General features: G+C 48.9%; 1 protein-coding gene across 1 annotated transcript in view; it reads left to right on the top strand.

Moving 5' to 3' along the window:
* The first annotated feature begins 781 nt into the window (after nt 1-781).
* Nucleotides 782-21,047, top strand: part of LOC135900701 (L-lactate oxidase-like) — a 62,222-nt gene continuing 41,956 nt past the window's right edge. The window contains exons 1-3 of the mRNA XM_065430246.2: nt 782-811; nt 7,673-7,844; nt 9,499-9,650. Of these exons, the coding sequence (XP_065286318.1) occupies nt 7,696-7,844; nt 9,499-9,650 (301 nt within the window). The 5' untranslated portion in view covers nt 782-811; nt 7,673-7,695. The remainder of the gene's footprint in view (nt 812-7,672; nt 7,845-9,498; nt 9,651-21,047) is intronic.

Raw genomic sequence — 21,047 nt, forward strand, 5'->3', positions numbered from 1 at the left:
CACATGAAACATTCCCGCTAAGGCGAATAGTTTAGCGATCATTTTGCGAATTAAATTTTTTAGGCCGAACATTCGTGCAAATATTTCGTGGGGTGTTGATAGAGCTGCAGCCGGCGATTCTGCGGCGCAACGCAATGGATACATGAGCTCGGGCTACTGGATACTGGGGCATTCTTTACCATTTGCGCGAAGTCAAGCCGGCGGAAAGAGGGATGTCTTCAGGCGTATGACACCCCCCCTCCCGCGGCCCCTTGCACCCGGGGCCCACGACGCCCCCCCCCCCCCCCCCCCTTTTGCTACGCCACTGGGCTATGGTGTCACGCTGAAGAGCATGAAGTTGCGCGCTCAATTCCTAGACGCGGCGGCCTAATTTTTGGTAGAGGCTAAAGGAAAAAACCCTCTGCGTACGTTAATTTTGTTATATAGGATATATTTTCAAGAAATAGAAAGAAACGGCGAAGTGCTAGGCGCTGCTGAGCTGTACAAACCGCGAAGGCGTGTTTATATTTATTCGGAAAAGAGCACCTCCGGTACACTGCGCAATACGGGAGTAATACTCGCCTGCTATCCGCCACTGTTATCTCAATCACAGGCGTACGGAGCTGCATCACAGTGCTGTTGAAGAAAGAGCGTTGAAGTGGGAATGACTTATCTTATGCTGCGTAGGCGCCCTGCATTGTTGACGTATTATTTGTAGTCGTCCTTCTCTGTAGAACAGCACAGTAGTGCAGTGTGTGGGCGTTTCGCCACACAGTCACGCGTGAGTCTGTCGTTTCTGGAGCTTTCACTGGCTGCTATTCAAGTTTACGCTGTAAGTATGGCATTATTACACAGTGGCCTTGTGTTTTAACGTGTGCCTTGATGCGTGCTTGCTTGCTACATTTATTTATATAGTTATTTATTTACTTATTTATTTATTTATTTTCATGCGGTGTAACCGGAATGCTTCGAAGAGGCGAGAAGCCAGAACAGATATACCAGTATTTTAAAAAAACAGTCAGAAATATACAGCAGAGAAAATGATAAACCTATTCCTGTAGTTTTGGTTGTGGCCGTTAGCGTCCCCGTTTCCAATGGGGAACGCCGGTTCAGCTTTGGCCAAGTGGGTCGTGGGCAACCATCGACTGGCTGCGCGGAGCTCGGTCGTGCGTGGGGATTGACATCGGTCTCAAGTCGGCCACCTGTGAAAACGTAGGGCCAATCATTCATGCAAACCTGGGTGTAATGCCTGACATGCCCCACTGAAAATTTTTGGATGGCTCTACCTAAGGCCAGTATAGTCTTTTCAGACGCCTTTTGGCTAAAAAAATTTATATACCATAAGGTGCTTTTCTTATTGCTAGTTTCCTCAAGCATGCATGCATGCTTCTCGTTAACCCTATGCAACATAAAACAATACAGATTTTATTAACAGGAAAGGCACAGAGGTCGGCCAGAACTTGTGCGTTCTAATTTTCTACTCTGCAAATATAGACAAATAAAACACAGAGCATCGCATGAAACACACATTTATTAAAAATATTACGTGGGGCACATGAAGACTAGAATAAAAGTGCAAATGTGAGATGTTTTAGCATTTGCAAGAAGCTCGTAATTTTCCCATTTTTTGCTCTTCAAATTTATATTTACATTTTCTCGCGCAATGATAACAAAAATACCAAAAGTTACAACTCTGTAAATGATGCGTTTTGGAAGTCCTGGCGAGAGAACGCGAGAGAGAAAGCTCTTTGTTGAAATACCGAGAATTCTGCGGGCCTATAAGTGGGTGCCTACATGCTTGCATAGTGAAAGATATAGAGGAAATAAGTACCCTAGGAGCAGGTGGGTGGAAAAGAAGAAAGGAAGAAAAAAATATCATCTTCATACTAATAAGTGAGGCAAATGTGATGGTGTTCACGTAAACATGCTAGAGCTTGTCAATTAATCCGATTTCTTGAAGGAATATAACGAGGAATTTAAAACGTTGCTGTGGCATTGTAGAAGTACGTATAGGAGCTAGTATCCTCCTTCAATTTAGTGGTTCATGGGAAACGGGGCCCGTTTTGCCGATGGAACAAGTTTTCTTGTCCCTGTTGACTGGAAATTTCAGCAAAATGTGTTCCTCAATTTTCAATTTAGCACAGTTATCTTAATACGGGCAGGTCAGTCCAAGGCGGTACACATAGCTATTGGTCAATGCAGTGTTCAGAAGAGGACGATTATCTTGTCTCAGGATGACCGGGAAGTTGTTGTAAAAGTCTAAATTAGGATGAGGTCTTTTGAATGAAGAAAAGAACATTGAAGCGATAGATTCGACAGACGATTACTTTCCACGTGGGCATATTTCTTTGCCGTTGGTGTTGTATAGGAGTTTGTTAATAATATTCGCCTTGAAATTACTCAAATGGGGCTTCTGCAGGCAGCATGTTTCGCTCTTTAATTTCATAATATGCCGCAGTGTTCGGGAATCCATAGAAATACAATAGTGTCGCCAGCGACAGTAGCCTTATGATGAATGTAACTAATTTTTGGTATCACTGGCCGTTAGTTGGGATTCCTGTTATTTCGCATCAGTTTTAGCGCCACTTTTGATTGTGTAACGTTGCCCATCGTCGAGAAGGTCGCCGAAGCATGCGAAAAACCTTTTCTTTTATGCCGTAACATTCACCTGGTGTGCTTGATGCTAACCGTTCATGACGGTAAGAGGAGCACTGGCCAGTAGGCGATACGCACGAAGCGCACGATGAACTCGGTTGAGAAGACCCATCGGTGAAGCTCTAAGCGGAACCCTAGTATTTTTTCGTGGTGTCGTGCTCCGCAGCGACTTGTAGAAACCCAGCCTGCGAAATGTGTTCCTTCGTGATGATACCGGAAATATATAACAGAATTTTCATAGCAGAGAGTTTGAAGGCTATACAATCAGATGCCTGAGCTGTTGCACCTGTGCAGTAATGGAGTCAGATATATTTTGGTTGGCCATCCCAAAGCTTTGGTTAGCGCAGGTTTGAGCTATGGGCCCCAGAAGATGCTTCCTAATTACGGTAATGTGTAGAAGACGAATGCTTATTATTTCCTGCGTGCTTAAGGTGTCAATAGGTAGGCGTTTTGCTTCTACCACAATGCAGAAACAGCGCGATCCTTTTGGATGGGCAACGCGTATCCGTAAACAGTTGTTTCATTCTGCATCGGATTCCCCTTTTTTTGCTGGTCAACAATATTCGCTGCAGCACCAGTTGACTTTTGCATAGAACACTGACAATGAAAGCTTTGTGCATCAGCGCCATCCAGCGGCAGTCGCTTCCTCCAATAGTTGGGCATCACCACTTCACGTGGTACCTAAGAAGTCTGGAGACTGGCACCCGTGCGGCGATTACCGGGCGCTAAACAACATTACAGGTCCTGATCGCTAACCTCTCTCGAACATACAGCACTTCACGGGAGATTTGCACGGTGCGACGCTGACCAATGCGTAATGCGGAAACCGGGCTCTTCTCACGCGCTTCTTTGTGGACACGTTGCGGCATCTGGTGGCGCTGCCGAGAAGTCTACGTGTAACCTCTGAGACAAAAAGCGTGGCGCACCTGGGCCTGGAAACGCTTACAATGATTTCCTCGCTTGTCGCACTCCCAGTGACACCAGCTCAGTGGCCTAAGTTGGCGAGCTGTCCATTGAAGAGCGGCGCACACCAAGCGCATTCGTGGTGCAGCTCGCTGAGCGCTGACATGAAAGATGCTCATTGAAAGCGGCAATGTCCAGTGGACTTGCGGCGCAGCCTGCTAAAGCGTCGTGTTGCGGTCCTTGAGGAATCATTGCGACGCGGTCTCGATTCCACCCAGCATCGTGGAAACTTAACGGACCCTTTGCGTTATTGTAGAGCGGAACATTCCCAGTGACGCGTACCTGGTTACCCTACATTTCTTTTTCTGGCGAGGCCATGGTCAAGCATGTGAGCGTGCGCGAAGGTAGGCTACAAGGAAGAGGAACGCACGGCGGGTGGATCCGCAGTTTGGTTTCTCGCAGCCGCTGAAATAAAGTTATGGAGCTTTTAATTGTGCTTAGTAGCCCACACATTCACTGAAGGACGGCGCACATGTACGGGCGCATACCCAGCGACTCAACTATGAATCAAAGGGATTCCTGAAATAACAGCACACAGCGAGTGACACCTACCAAGTTGCTCAAAGTCGGCGTCAAAGAGTTTCTATTGTAACTAGTTTTAGTGGATGGTGTCAGCCAGAAACACAACGGCAGAAACAAGCGATCGGCGAAATGGCGGCGCGACACGCGATGGCGACTGCGCTTTCAAGTGTGCTGATTTTCTGTCTTCGAGAGACTCTATGCCGACGCGACTTTCCGGCGCCATTCTTCTTCCCTGGAATCACGCTCCCCCCCCCCCCCCCCTCCGGCTGAAAGGAGTCATCCTCGTTACCTACGGCGACGACCACGGAGGAAGGAAACTAAGGAGAGGCCCTACCCCCTCCGCGCGCTAGGAGAAAAGTGTGGCGGAAATGACGTAGAGGTTCTCATTTTTCTTGCTGCTTTTTTATTTTTTTTTGCTGCATGGCCACGCCTTTTGGGCCACAATGGCGGCGTTGTTCTGATTTTTTTGAGCGCTCACACGTGTTGCTCTGGTAGGTTTCGTGCCGTGGCAAAGGCGCTGTGTGGGCGGGTCTGCGTTAGTCACCGTGTCTTGTTGCGCTGTGTTACCTGCACCGTGCTCTGCCAGATGTTGCGCGAGCGCGCGCGCTCCGCGCGCGAAACCACGCGCAGCACGGCGTGGTTTCGCGAAAGATGTAAACAGGAGAGGAGGGTGGCACAAAAGGCGGAGCATCGCCATGAGCAACGCCAACTTCCGGCTTCACTTTTGCTTCCCAAAAAGTGACGTCAGGGCCTCTCCTTAGTTTCCTTCCTCCGTGGCGACGACGAAACTATGGGCTCGTAATAAGGCATGAGCCTGTCCATATGAACAATTTCACGTCCCCGGCGACGATGGCGATTCGGGGGCGCCATTAGAGAGGTTTAGCTTGTCCGGTATTCCGGTAAAGCGCAGGCGGACCGTATTCTGTATTCTTCTTCGCTGCTGGTATAATTATTCGGCACTGGCATATTCGTGCTGCTGCCAAAAATTTACACCCGCAACAAAGTAAAATACACTTCGTTACTGCAATATTAGCTGTTTCTGTCTGTTTGAGCACTGAGCCACCAGGTGGCAGCACCATACAGACCTCTCACGTTTACGCCTCCGCCCCAACGCCCCAAACCGCCTGGGTTTTACCGGAATACCAGACAAGCTAAACCTCTCTTGTTGCTCGACGATGTAGTTGACGGGCGAAATTTGGGCACTTACGCGATAAGGAACATCCAATTTGGTAGTAGTTTCGAAGAGAGGCTGGGTCTCATAAGTGAGACGCAGAGCCATACAAGGTATTCAGTCGGAAAGGTACGAGCAGGTCGGTCATCGTCACGTTGAAGCTCTTGCCGGGATTGTTCCGGGGTAGTGGGCGAGCGGGCGAGCTGCGGACAATCTCGGGCACGCTTAGAGACGGTAGAAATCGGAGGGTACTCTGAAGCATCTGGATGATATGGAAGGATTATGTCGATGGTACAGGAATGCTCACGGCCGTAGAGAAGGAAAAATGGAGAGAATCCAGCTGTGGCTTGTCTGGCGGTGTTGGAGGCGTAAGTTACAAAGCGAAAAAGAATCCAGTTGGAATAATTTGAGACGATATGCATATACAGCACCTCGGCTGAGCAAGGGGCCATTGCCTTGGCCCTCCTGGACGACAAACATGTCGTTATCTTCAGCCACTCCAGGGCAGGCATGCGCGCCTTCAGCGTTGGCGCCGTGTGTAAGGAAGCCTGTCGCATCTTCCACGGCAAAAGCATCGCCACCCAAACTCTCACGTGGTTGCCCGCTCATGTGGTATCCATCATGGGAGGCCCCACAAACCTCAACGAGCTGGCCGAATCTAAGTCGCGATGTCTCGCTTTCCACGACCATGGATAACTTCCCCGCCGGCCCGCAGTGGCGGAGAACAGAGATCAACCGACCGCATACTACGAAATCACGCAGCACTTTTATCTCGGCAGGAAAGACTTTCCCCTTCCTTACAAGAAGTTAAATAGAGCGCAGGCATTGACCTTCAGATTATTGCGAACAGGCTCGATTCCCAGCCCGGCTTTATTCCACAAGCTTTGTCCCGACACTCATTCCAGTAGTTCTTGCAGCCACTGCAATGACATCGCTAGCCTGGACCATATGCTCTGGCGTTGCCCCTCGTTACGAGGCACAGAACAAATCAATGAGGACAAGTGGCTCTCCGCTATCAAGAGCCCCGATGCCGGGGCGCAACTATGGGCTGTCCAGAGGGCCTACGATGCGGCGGTCGGGCATCCATCCATCCATCCATCCATCCATCCATCCATCCATCCATCCATCCATCCATCCATCCATCCATCCATCCATCCATCCATCCATCCGTCCATCCGTCCGTCCGTCCGTCCGTCCGTCCGTCCGTCCGTCCGTCCGTCCGTCCGTCCGTCCGTCCATCCATCCATCAATCCATCCATCCATCCATCCATCCATCCATCCATCCATCCATCCATCCATCCATCCATCCATCCATCCATCCATCCATCCATCCATCCATCCATCCATCCATCCATCCATCCATCCATCCATCCATCCATCAAACCAACCAACCTCGCCGAGAGTACAGTTGAACCATACCGTCTGGTTATTTGTCTGGGGGTGGTCGGCGTTGGTGCTGCGATGTATAATGTTCCATTGATAAACGAGGGACCTCACCAGTTCAGAAAGAAACATGCGCCCTACTGGGTAGATGTCTAACCAGTCCCGCATCCACAGTGGTCCATGTCGGCGCGAAAGAGTTTTGCTAAAGAGCAGCACATATATGCACATTATCACATACTCAGTGATCGAATCTTGTCCAGTGGTTCGTTTTGAACCCTGTTCCCTTATCACAGTAGCCCGATGCGCTAAGCCATTCGATCATGGACTGCCCTGTGAACCAGGTAGGCAGGAAGACGGTTAGATACAAACATACGTAGAAAGACAGATGAAAACACACATAGATGTATAGATAACCCCCCAAAAGTGTGTGAAGTACCCTAGGAATACTGACACATTATTATGGCACCACGTACGTTTCTATTGCAGCACTCTAGATCCAATCCCCCAACAGATAGTATAACCGAAAGTGTAATGCACGGTCGATGTTGGCGAAGTTGACCTTCCAGAAGTCGTTTTCTTTGTATGTTGTACCTATGACATTCCTAAAGAAATCATCTATAGTTTCTGGTTCATTGCATCAATAATTTTGAGGGTGAAGGAGCCTAACCAGATGTGTAGAAATAAAAAATAAGCATTGGTAATTGACAATGCATCCTCGTAAACGAAAGTTCAAATTGTCGGGTGAAGCATAATCTGCTGTGCCAAGGAAATCTGAGATGCTGAAAATTGGCTTTATTCAATACACATGATTTGGCATATGCCTCTTGAAGGGATTTTTATTTAAATCTTGAAGCTGTGATGTATGCCGCAGGGCGTAGACTCCTCAGTACTAGGCCTTCAAAAGATGTCGCCGCCAGCGCCTCTGATGACTCGTTTAAAGTTAGTCCCATGTGCCCTCATGCGCATATAGGCAAGGATTAAGTGGCGCACTTATCCCAGCTGATGTAGCAGGGCCACTGGAGATGCGTAACGCAACAGCCCCGATGGCGGTCACGGTGGCGGACGTTCAGCGCCTCGCCGAGGCCAAGCTCGAAGAAAGCGCGAGAACCTACATCGCCATCGGAGCGGGACAAGAGCAGACCACCTTGGAGAACACGCGCGCGTTCCAGAGGTATGTGTATAGCACAGCTGACACGCCCTCTCGCTTTGAATGACAGCTTAGCCAGTGGGCAAGCATATGTCCACATTTCACTTTTTTCCCTCTACCACTAGTCCGCTACTGTAACAAATGGCATGTTTGTTCAACTAATCTGAAAGCTAAAGGTAGCGTAATAACTTGCAGGCAAGGATCACATAGTCAACTACTGCCACGTCAACTACATTACGGTAGTGGCAAGGACGGTAAATAGTACCGTCCAATTCATTACGTCGAAGATTGAGAGTTCGGATAGAGAGAAGGCTATAGACGTCGAGGATGGAAGCGAAAGCTACGCACTGTGGTGACGCCTGGCTATGGCGTAGCACTGCTGAAAAAGAGGTCGCGGGTTCATCCCCGGGCCTCGGCGACCGCATTCCTATGGGAGTGGCGGGAAGGAACGCTCGTGCACTGTGTTTTCGGAGCACGTTAGAGGACGCCAGGGTGTCAAAATGTATACAGAGCCTTCCCATTATAAGGCGTACATCATAAAACTCTGGGCCAGTTTCTTTACGTTAAAACCACACAATTTACCTTCCACTGTAACCCGATTTTTCACCCTCAGCCCGTGTTTTCTTTCTACAATTCTGTAACACTGTAACTCTGTATAACTCTATAACACCTTGACACCTTGACAAGTGTAATGCTGTAAAGTTTGGTTTCTCACTCACAAAAAGATTGTTCTATAAATCAGTCTATAGCTAAAGTTGTAAAATTGGTCTATAGCTCTTCCTCTTACACATTTAGAGGTGTATGGTAGTGAGGTATATAGACCAATTTGCAGCCTAAAGGATCACGTAGGGTATAAATTTGTTGACAGTGCGCTGTTTTATGGAACAGAGATAAACCAAACACCTTTTTTTATTTGAAGTGGACCAAATTGCTTTCGAAGGCAAAATCAAAAACAGAAAGAGAATTCATCGAGGCATACATCGCTAAAAGGGGTGACGAGCGTGTTAACTCACCGTCGTTATCACACCATCAAGGAAAGAAGTGGGGACATTCGGACTCTCCTACGCTCTTAATGCACTCGTGGCCTTGCCGTTTTGCGTCGCTGACTTGGGCACGATTTTGCGAGTTTTCCTTGCTGTTCTATTTGGAAGAAATTTATAAATTGCCTGCCTTCATGAAATAAAACTCATTTGAAATCTGCGTTTTGTGTGTGCGCCTGCGCTTGTGTTCGTGCCTTGTTTTCCTCGCGCAGTTTAAAACATGGCTCAACCTATGAATCGATTAGCGCAACAACATACTCGGTGTAATGGCCAATCGGGCTGCCATAATTGGCGCCGTATATCCATGTTTTTAGACTGCACTACTTCCCGAATGGGGCCACGTTTTGCGAAGACAAAATGTAATTAAAACGTCATCGCGTCATTGCGTGTAAGCTCGCTCTGACCTTCGCTCCGTCTAGGTAAAGACACGCTTCGCATTGATCAAATAAATGCTGGGTATGTTTGAAAACCACCACATTTTACATTGCGGTGTATTCCTGAGAAACATCAAACATGTGCCTCTTACATAAAGAATGGCTTTATCAACAAATCGAGGAATATTTGCTTGCTCATGCCGCTTCGGATTCGTCTCCTGGTTCGCCGGATTACTGATCCCCTAACCCGGGGTGTTGACATAGGCTCCGCTTCAGGCCCCGGATGCTCATTGACGTGGAAGCGATTAGGACGGCGACCAGCGTGCTCGGCCACACAATACCTTTCCCCGTTGGTCTGTCCCCGTCCGCGGCTCACAAGATCGCGGACCCTGTGGGAGAGGTTGGCACGGCGCAAGGTAGGTCTCCCCGCGGTAAGCTACTGCACGGCATCTTCCGCCCTGTTTGGTTGTATTACGCAAAAAAAAAACATTCGTTACACATGTTTACGAAGCGGTCCCCAGCATTAGAGCGATAGATAAAAAAAAAAGAAAGAGAAAAGGGAGGTGACAGGGTGTCTACCAAGTTGACATGTCCAAATTCCCTGAGTTTTCCAGGTTTACCCTCAGTGCCTTTGTCAAATTCCCTGAGTGACACAGAACATTGTTTTACGTCAAGACACGGGCTGACACCATGTCGCCCGATGGTGTCACTGTCTAGTAAGCATGCTAAAAAATAAAAAAAACGGCTTAATCCAGCTTGAATAGTATAACGAGTAGTGTTTATCTTATTCAGAAAGAAAACAGAAGGGAGGAGTTAGTAAAATGCACAAAAATATATATATTGGAATATATGCGTAAAACTTACAGTGAGACATTCTCAAATACAAATAAAAAAGAGACGCATACAGAAGCAAATATTTTCGAAGATTAGCTATTTGCTGCAGACTCCATATAGAAGGCAAGTCAAGGCGGGAGAATGCCTCTGAATTTTATAGTGACCCATCGTAAATATATAGTAACTAATATTCATTAATTGCCAAGTGAGTCATGCTACGTTTTTTCAATAAATCTATCGAATCATCCGCTCAAATTACTTGCAAAGGTTAATTATTGGGCCCAAGCATTACAATAAGGGAAAAAGTAATCTTTTGCGATTACTACTGAAACTACACTTTCCTTTCACGAAGGCTTTACCCTCTTTGAAGGGATCAAAGAGGGCAATGCCTTTGTGAAAGCTGTCGTTTGAAGGGATAAATTTAACTGAGAAATGGAATGGGTGTACCTGAAGAAAGCAGAATGTGCAATTTACTCAAAGCCTAATGTTCACTAGCTATTGATTGTAACCACTACACAGTAACGGCAAAAGTAAGTTGTGTTTGCAAATCTTATGCCGTGACCGAAGGGGATATTACGAGATTCGCAGTTTGTTTCTCCCGTGTTCTTGGTGAGCTAAACAAGGCATCTCGTTTATTTCTAGGGGAAATTAGGGGCATGGTACGGATAAGGTGTAGGCAATAGTCCAAATGGGTGTGTTAAATGCACATTTTCAAGTAGAATAGGTATGCAAGTGGTCCATAGCCTTATTAGTCTGTTTTACGAGCAGTGTAAGACTTAGACTGATACGCTTGCATAATTAAAATAACAACTGAGATAAAATTGTGCGAACATAAGAGGAGCAATACGCCAAGTTTATGTGCGATGGTAAATGCATGTTCAGCAAATACAGCATCAAAAAATTGTGAATAAGTGTTCGAAATTATCACGCTACTGCTATTGTCCCGAGAGAGTTTAAGATACCTTATACTTTGAAGGAATAGGCAGCATTTCAAATGGAATGTTTTGCACAGTTTTAATATTTCTGGGTTATTTAGCGTTACGAATAATCATTGAACCCTCATTTTTTTGTACTTACTCTGTCATGCGTGATATATAAGTTTCGGCTGGTATCCTCACTGAACTAAAGAAGGCAGCTTCGTTAGGTTTGGTGACTGTAAGGACAAATTAATGGCTGATGTGGAGGTGAAGTTCACAATAAATGGATTTCGCAATAAATTACGTATGCAAGCACTCCAGCGTGTTTGAGCATTTCTATGGCGAGAGCGGAAGAATTGATCCCGCTGCTCTGGCAGCACTATAAAAGCCGCCAAGACCAAATTTAGTGAAAATTGGTGGTGCCCAATGGAAACTTCCTGTGCGAAGTGCTTGGATCAAATACAGCTTTTGTAAATATTTTCTTATTCATGCATTAGACTGTGTGATATGGCCGCTATCAACTATGCTTCTCGGTGTCCTGACATTGCTGTAGTTTACAACAGGCTCATATTTTGTGGAAAGTGGAGGGGGCCATTGTAACTGCAATGTGTGGCAAAATTTTTACGTTCCTGGTCCTGTTAAAAGCGTAAATAATGATAAGCCGTCCTTTTTCTTTCCTTATTTTCATGTGTCATAACACCTTCCGTCCTAGTTTCAGCGATGTCCTCCATGAAGTAAACAATATATTTTGCTTATATTCGGCAAGAAGAAAGGGCGCATTATCACCAATATGAAGGCAAACTTGGAAAATAAAGAACTAATTGTGATATTTTTAGTATATTACTCATATAAGCTATTCGGAGCTTTATGAATGTGTTTTGCGAACAAAGAATTTATCCCATTGCCCTAGAACAGCTGTGAATTCAATAGATATCAAATCTAGTAGAAATGGACTGTGTGGGAAGGGTAGGAGGGGGCATTATAAAGCCCTAAAGCATTGCATGCTCCCCTCAGCAGTTGTATTGGTGGTTTTTAACAGGTTCGATGGACGTCCACTGCCGCAGGGCCGAGATGGAGAGTCCACTTTTTTAATGTGTGAAGATTCGAAGTAATTTATGTTGATTGTACGTTGTCGCCTATAACCTCGACAGTACTATTACCTAAACTAGCGATACATTAATCTTTTAGACTTAAACAGCAAGTACAATTCCTTGTTGAATTATTTAAATTATTTGTAGCAAATGCGCCTTTTTATGTACGCTGTACTGCTGCTACTGGGCGCGATCCGAGGCCACTGTGGGTGCACTCATTGCCTTTTGCCGCTGTACCATCTTGAGACGTTATATAGTTGCAAGAGATAAATGCGAATTCAGCTCATTTTTCGGGCCCTCAAGGTTCACCATGTATGAATGATAAATAGGTCCCTGTTGGTTAAATATACTTATAGGAGAAGCAGGTCCAGGCTATTTCACTTATTGTAATAGTAATCGGCAATACATACATATATATATATATATATATATATATATATATTACAAAGGAGGTTTATTAGGGTTCGCAGCGGCCGCCGGCTCTACGATGCACCGAGCACAGTCCCCGAGCACGAGCTTCTGCTGCGCGCTTGATGCTGCCGATGCTGCTGACCCAGCGCGCATGTTCGTTATCTTCCTTACAATGGCCCCGCGGAAATAAAGGAGCCATCCTGGCGACTTAGGTTTCTGGAAGGACGGTAGAATCGTGATACGGCTTGAGACGCTGAACGTGAACGACTTCGCGGTTACGACGCCGCATGTCGGACGGCGGCGTTAGCGGCTCAATCAGGTAATTCACGGGTGATGTTCTCTCGAGAACGCGGTATGGCCCGTCGTACTTCGGAAGGAGTTTTGAAGCGAGCCCAGGCGTGCGGTGTGGCACTAACAACCAGACGAGGGCGCCCGGGAGAAAAGTGGGAGTCGAGTTCTGGGCATCGTGAAGGGCCTTTTGGCGGTTCTGGTCGTCCGAGGTGAATCGGCGGGCCAGCTGGCGACATTCCTCGGCGTGTCGGGCGGCTTCCGGGATCGGCAGGCATTCGGATGGGTCTGGCCGGTAGGGCAGAATAGTGTCGATTGTGTGCGAAGGATGACGGCCGTAAAGACGATAAAAGGGTGAGAATCCGGTAGTGGCCTGAGTCGCGGTGTTGTAGGCATAGGTGACAAACGGAAGAACGAGGTCCCAATTAGAGTGATCAGGTGAGACATACATGGCGAGCATGTCACCAAGAGTTCGATTAAAGCGTTCCGTGGTACCGTTCGTCTGTGGGTGATAAGCAGTGCATTTACGATGAACAATAGCGCATTCAGCAAGCAGGTCTTCGACGACTTCAGATAAGAAGGCGCGGCCTCTGTCGCTTAAAAGTTCACGTGGACCTTCATGACGAAGGACAAAACGGTGAAGTATGAAATTGGCGACCTCTTGCGCTGTAGCATTAGGTAGAGCAGCGGTCTCCGCATGACGGGTTAAGTGGTCGACCGCAACGATTATCCACCTGTTGCCGGTAGGAGTCAACGGAAGTGGCCCGTAGAGATCTATGCCCACGCGATCAAAGGGTCGGGATGGGCATTGCAGAGGCTGGAGTTCACCGGCGGAGTTGTGTGGTGGCGCTTTACGGCGTTGGCACTCACGACAAGAGCGGATGAACGTTCGAACGAAATTGTACATTCCCCGCCAGTAATAGCGGTGTCGAAGTCTTTCGTAGGTTTTGAAGACTCCCGCGTGGCCACACTGAGGGTCGACGTGGAACGAGGAGCAGAGCTCTGATCGCAAGGTTCTCGGAATGACGAGTAACCAGGTGCGTCCCTCTGGGGCATAGTTGCGTCGATATAGTAGCTGGTCTCGAATCGCAAAATGAGGAAGTTGGCGCCGAAGCGTACGTGACGCGGGAACTTTCGACGTATCCGAGAGAAGGTCGAGCAGAGATGCAATCCAGGGATCATGACGCTGTGCAGCAGCGACAGTGTCAACGTCCAGAGAGGATAGTGTACGCTCGCAGGCGGAGTCGTCACGGGCCTTCGGGGGAAGCGGCGATCGGGATAGCGCGTCAGCATCGGAGTGCTTTCGCCCGGAACGGTAAACCACGCGGATGTCATATTCTTGGATTCGCAATGCCCAGCGGGCAAGACGGCCAGATGGATCTTTGAGCGTCGACAGCCAACATAGTGCGTGGTGGTCGGTCACTACGTCAAACGAGCGGCCGTATAAATATGGGCGAAACTTGCCAAGCGCCCACACAATGGCCAAACACTCATTTTCTGTAACGCTGTAATTGGTTTCCGCCTTGGTTAACGTGCGACTCGCGTATGCGACGACGTATTCTGTGTGGCCAGGTTGACGCTGTGCCAACACAGCGCCAAGGCCCACACCGCTTGCATCGGTATGGATTTCGGTTGGTGCTTGAGGGTCAAAATGGCGAAGAATGGGTGGCGTCGTGAGAAGACGGCGCAAGGTTGCGAAGGCGTCGTCACACTCTGGAGACCATGATGAGAGATCTCGAGCGCCACCAAGGATCTGCGTGAGAGGCGATATAATTGACGCAAAGTTTCGAACGAATCGTCGGAAGTAAGAGCAGAGGCCGATAAAACTGCGTAGCTCTTTCATAGTGGTAGGTTTTGGGAACGCAGTAACAGCACGTAGCTTCTCGGGATCCGGGCGAATGCCTTCCTTTGACACGACATGGCCTAACATTGTGAGCTGACGAACAGCAAATCTACACTTCTTCAGGTTAAGTTGCAACCCGGCGTTGGTCACGCAAGTGAGTACGTGCTGGAGACGGAGCAGATGCGTTGCGAAATCAGGGGCGAACACCACAATATCGTCAAGATAGCAAAGACAGATTTTCCATTTGAGGCCACGTAGAACATTATCCATCATCCTTTCGAACGTAGCAGGAGCGTTGCAAAGTCCGAAATTCATACAAGCCGTCTGGTGTAACAAAGGCAGTTTTCGGGCGATCAGCCTCTGCCATCGGAACCTGCCAGTAGCCTGACCGCAAATCCAGCGAAGAAAAGAACTCGGCTCCCTGTAAACAGTCCAAAGCATCATCGATGCGTGGTAATGCGTAGACGTCCTTCAGCGTGATCTTGTTCAAGCGTCGAAAATCAACACAGAAGCGGATGGAGCCGTCTTTTTTTGGGACGAGGACCACGGGAGAGGCCCATGGGCTTTGGGAAGGTTGAATGACGCCTCGACGGAGCATGTCATCGACCTGGTCTGCAATGACGCGACGTTCCGTAGCGGACACGCGATATGGTCTTTGTCGCAGCGGTGAGTGAGAGCCAGTGTCGATGTAATGCTCGACCGTCGAAGTGCGGCCAAGAGACGGTTGCGCAACGTCGAAAGAACGGCGGAAGTGCTGAAGGAGGGCGAGAAGTTGAGATCGCTGCGAATGTGGCAGGTCTTCGGCGATGAATGGGCTGAAGACACCAGTGCATGTTGAGTCGGGTACGGAGAAGGCACTCAGTTCATGGACGGTAGTAGCAGGCGGTTCGTCGAGGACGGAGACAATTCCGTGTTGAATCGACCGACTCGACGTAACCAAGGCATTCGCGGCGGAGCAGTGATAGCGGCGACGAAAGATGATTGTAAATGGGCATCGTGCTGACACCGGCGGCAAGGTCAAGAGCTGCAAAGGGCAAAGGAAGCGCTTTTCTGGAAACAAAGTGATGAGAGGGCATGAAGAAGACCGTCCCGTCGGATATGATACTACAGAAGACTGGTACGAATGCTGAAGAGCGCGGAGGAATAGAGGTGTCTTCTTTCACGACAATTTTAGCGGCAGGATGAGCATCGACGGAGGCCAGGTCACCAAGGTGGAAAAGTTCAATCTCAGCCCGAGCGCAATTGATGATGGCGTTGTGGCGTGAGAGAAAATCCCATCCTAGAATAACGGCGTGGGAGCACGATGAAAGAACGATGAATTCAATCGTGTACAAAACCTCCTGTATGGTCACACGGGCAGTACAAGCAGCGGTAGGGCGAATGGGTTGAGCACTCGCCCTTCGGAGCGACAATCCAGACAGAGACGTCGTCACTTTACGAAGCGTACGGCAAAATCCTGCATCCATAACCGAAATAGCGGCACCGCTATCGACTAAGGCGACTGTAGCGACATCTTCGATAAACACATCAATGACATTAGCAGGTAAAGGAGGAGGACTTCCGCATGTCGACACTTGCGCAGTTCTTGCCTCAGGAACTGCGTCGTCTAGTTTCCCTCTTCATTAGAGACGGGTCGTCGACGCATAGGAGAAAGCGATCGACGACGTGGGGAGGGTGACCGGAGGCGTTCGAAGCGAGGACGGCGATCAGTCAGGGAGTGAGCTGGAGGTGGGCCGAAGGGTTCGTAAGGCGCATTTGCATCAGGTGGCACATAGGGCGCTCGGCGATCGTCGTCGAACGCCTGCGATCGGCGGCGGCAGAACCTTGCGACATGACCGGGACACCTACATGCGAAGCATATAGGGCGATTGTCCGGCGTATGCCACGGGTTAGCGACGGCAGTGGTGGTCCAGGGGACGGGAGGGGGATGGCGGTGCACAGGCTGCTGGAAGCGACGCTCGGGCCGATGCTGCTGACCCAGCGCGCATGTTCGTTATCTTCCTTACAATATATATATATATATATATATATATATATATATATATATATATATATATATATATATATATATTGTTAGGTGTACAAAGACATAGACAAAAGAGGCTATTTACAGACTATTTACACTAGACTGGAGCCAGAGCGCCGGGCCGACATTCACACGCGCCAAGGGCACAGACCCACTTCATCGTCGTTCTCACGGCGGCTCGTCTCTCGGGTATCTACCGATAATGTCGTAATACTACCCCCCCGGCAGCAATAGCGCCGTCACGGTGCTGTTTAACATACAAGGCACGTGGAGAGTTGTAGGGCTTGAGTCGGGCGACGTGGACAATGTCACTGGTGGTCACAGCAGTGGACGTCACTTGGCGAAGCACGCGATATGGGCCCGTGTAGAAGGTTTTTCACAAAGGCCAACTTTACGCGATGGTGACCAAAGCAACACGAGGGTGCCGGGGACAAAATTGACATCACAGTGACGGAGGTCGTAGCGCTGCTTTTGTTTGTCTTGAGAGGCTTGTAGACGAGCGCGCGCAAGTTGGCGAGCGTGGTCAGCATGGGCGATAGCATCACGGGCATAAGCGCTAGTTGATGCTGTGGTGGACGGAAGCACAGTGTCCAGTGGTAGCGTCGGTTCACGGCCATACAAGAGGTAAAAAGGAGAAAAGCCAGCAGTGTCGAGATGGGAAGAGTTATACGCAAAGTTCATGTTAGGTAGAGCCTGGTCCCAGTCACGGTGGTCATCTGAAACATATTTGGATAGCATGTCTGTAAGGGTGCGGTTCAAACGCTCAGTGAGGCCGTTCGTTTGAGGGTGGTAGTAGGTGGAAAACTTATGCTGTATTGAGCAGGCACGCATGATGTCGTTGGCTAAGACTTCGGCTAAGAACGTACGGCCATGGTCTGTCAGCAATTGACGCGGAGCACCATGAATCAAAATGATATCATGCAGGAGGAAGTCCGCAACATCAGTTGCGCAACTGGTCGGAAGAGCACGGGTTACAGCATAGCGGGTCGCGTAGTCCACCGCGACTGCAACCCACTTGTTTCCTGATGTAGATTCCGGAAATGGAACGAGAAGGTCTAAGCCGACACGATGGAAAGGCTCGCCAGGGATGTCGAGTGGCTGCAGCTAACCAGCAGGGAGCTGGGAAGGCTTCTTGCGTCGTTGGCAAAGTTCACAGGCGGCGCCGTAACGTCGTACGGAACGGGCAAGGCCGGGCCAGAAAAAACGGCGACGTACACGGTCATAGGTTCGAGATACGCCGAGGTGTCCTGCCGTTGGTGCGTCGTGGAGCTCTTCTAAAACGGTTGAGCGGAGGTGTTTAGGTATGACAAGTAGGAACTCAGAGCCGTCCGAATGAAGGTTACGACGGTACAGAGTACCGTCGCGGAGGACGAAGAGGCGTAGTGTGGCGTCGGCCGGAGAGTGTTCAAAACGGTCGATGAGTGCTCCGATGTAGGTGTCACGACGTTGCTCGTCGGCGAAATGAAGCAGCTGCGACACAGAGAATACGCAAGCAGCACTGGTGATATTGGAGGAGTCAGGGTCATCAACAGGGTAACGAGACAAGCTGTCAGCGTCTTGGTGCAGTCGGCCAGACTTGTACACTACGGAATATGAAAATTCTTGTAGCCTCAAAGCCCATCGACCAAGCCGGCCTGTAGGATCTCTTAGCGATGAGAGCTAGCAGAGAGCATGATGGTCAGTGACTACGGAAAAAGGGTGACCGTAAAGGTAACGACGGAACTTCGCTACCGCCCAGACTACAGCAAGGCATTCTCGTTCCGTAATGGAATAGTTGCGCTCCTGTGGTGTGAGTAGGCGCCTCGCATAAGCAATAACGTGATCATGGCCACGCTGACGCTGAGCTAAGACGGCACCTACGCCATGACCGCTGGCATCTGTACGCAATTCTGTAGGGGTATCAGGGTCGAAGTGGGCGAGAATGGGCGGTGAGGAGAGAAGAGTAACGAGACGAGAGAAGGCGGCGGCTTCTGCAGTACCCCACGAGAATTGTACGCCTTTCTTCAAAAGATTAGTGAGGGGTCTAGCAATTGCCGCGAAATCTTGAATAAAACGACGAAAGTACGAGCATAGCCTTACAAAACTTCCAACGTCGGCGGATGTCTTCGGAACCGGAAAGTCTCGGACAGCGCGAGTTTTGTCGGGATCAGGCTGTACTCCGGAAGCGTCAACGAGGTGGCCCAGAACAGTAATTTGGCGGCGGCCGAAACATTTGGACGAGTTAAGTTGCAGCTTCGCCTTTCGAAAACATCAAGTATAGCTGTGAGACGCTCAATGTGAGTGTCGAGCGTGGGTGAGAAGACGATGACGTCGTCGAGGTAGCAGAGACATGTGGACCATTTGAAACCTCGGAGCAAGGAGTCCATCATACGCTCAAAGGTGGCAGGGGCGTTGCATAATCAAAACGGCATCACTTTAAATTAGTATAGGCCATCAGGTGTGATGAACGCGGTTTTTGCTCTGTCCATATCATCAACAGCAATCTGCCAGTATCCAGAGCGAAGATCAAAAGAAGAGAAATAGCTGGAACCGTAGAGGCAGTCAAGGGCGTCGTCTATACGTGGGAGCGGGTAGACGTCCTTCTTAGTAATGTTGTTCAGATGACGGTAGTCTACACAGAAGTGCCACGTGCCATCCTTCTTCTTAACCAACACTACAGGTGACGCCCAGGGACTCGAAGAAGGTTCAATGATGTTTTTGTCTAGCATTTTGTTCACTTCGCTTTGAATGACTTGGCGTTCCGACGCAGAAACTCGGTACGGTCGTCGGTGAATAGGAGTAGCATCGCCAGTAAGAATCCGATGCTTGACCGCGAGCGTCTGGCCTAAAGGGCGATCGTCGAAGTCGAAAATATCTCTGTAGGCCGATAATACTAGATAAAGGTCTTCAGCCTGCACAGAAGACAGGTCCGTCGCAACCATTTTCTGTATCTTGGGATCGGCGGCCGAGGCTGGCACGAGAGGCCTGCTAAGCTCGCAAGAAGGATCGGTTGATAAAGTTGACACGTGATGGTCGCCGAGACGTTGGCAAGGCAAATACCTTGTGGCAGAATTTGCTTCGACAATCCAAAGTTAAAGATAGGCAGGAAAGTGCGGTTCGCAGTATTAGCAAGTATACTGTGAGGCACGGTAACGTCATTCTGTAGTGGAATGCCGCGCAGAGGAGTGAGGAGGTACTCGCCATCAGGGACTGGTGGGGAAGACAAGAGTTCAATATAGGCTATTGACTTTGGCGGCAGGCAAATAAAGCCAGTGAGGCGTAGGCGCGCGTGTACTTTATTACGCGCGTGTACTAATTACGCACGTGTACTCAAACACGCGCGTAATTACCAAAGTTTCAGGTGTTGACTGCGTGAAAGGATACGTTTGTTCGGCCGGAGCGTAAGAGATTGCTGACCGCACACAGCGGGAATGGCTGTGTGCGACCAGCAATACCTGGCAACAGGGCCGTTTTTTTCGTTGCGGGGTGCTTTGGTAATGGTGAGAATATATTGTTTTCTTTTTTTTAGAAGTACTGCTCCAGGAGGGCATATGTAATGGCTAACGGAGGCCTCTGAAGAGCGCGTGACATTACAATAATGCAGGCGTCGCAGGGAGTGTTCGCATACAAAATTGGCTGTGTGCTATCTTAAACCCCCTTGGCATGAACAGGCTTCGGCGAGCCCCATCCAGCCCTGGTTCAAGCTTTGGTGTTCCCGCTGCCGCTTTGGTGCCCTGGAGGCGCCTTCAATAATACGAAATAATGACAAGGTGTTACAACTAGTAAATAAAATTTATTGAAGAAATACAATCGCGCCGAGGCGCCAACTTCTAAAGCAGCGCTAGCGCGCCCGCGCGAGTATTATGAAACGCCAACGAGGAATTTACCGGCCCACGTACGACTCTACGATCAAAGTGCACGTTAAATATCCCCAGGCTAGCTAGATAAAGTTATCCGGAGCCATCCACTACGACCTGCATCCTAGCTTTAGTCGCTTCGGAACGTTAAAAACGTAAATCACCACAAACCAAATCAATTCATGTGGGCGTACATTCGAAGCTAAAAGACTGCATCGTAAGTCATATTGAGACTTGCAAAAGCGTTGAGAATGTGTTAACTTCTGGTGGAGCTCAAAAAAACACCCTGAATAAAGTCGCTTTTATGTCCCAGGCCAGCTGCAGATGCGTGCATTTCACCGCAAAACGAAACTACATGAAACAAAGAGAGCACATTCGAAAAAAAAAAAAGTCAGACAACGCGCTAAAAACCACCCAGAGCTTGAACACACACTTTTTCGAAGCGGAAGGCGTGAACTAGGCTCAAAATACGAGGTTGTGAGTAGCCGTGGCGCTTACTTCACTAAGCCGTGCGTTCTTTGCTACTTCGTCTAAGTCAACCCGCCTGATCCTGCGAATCCACACTTA

The sequence above is a fragment of the Dermacentor albipictus genome, chromosome 2 (genome assembly GCF_038994185.2).
Source record: "Dermacentor albipictus isolate Rhodes 1998 colony chromosome 2, USDA_Dalb.pri_finalv2, whole genome shotgun sequence".
Lineage (NCBI taxonomy): Eukaryota > Metazoa > Arthropoda > Arachnida > Ixodida > Ixodidae > Dermacentor > Dermacentor albipictus.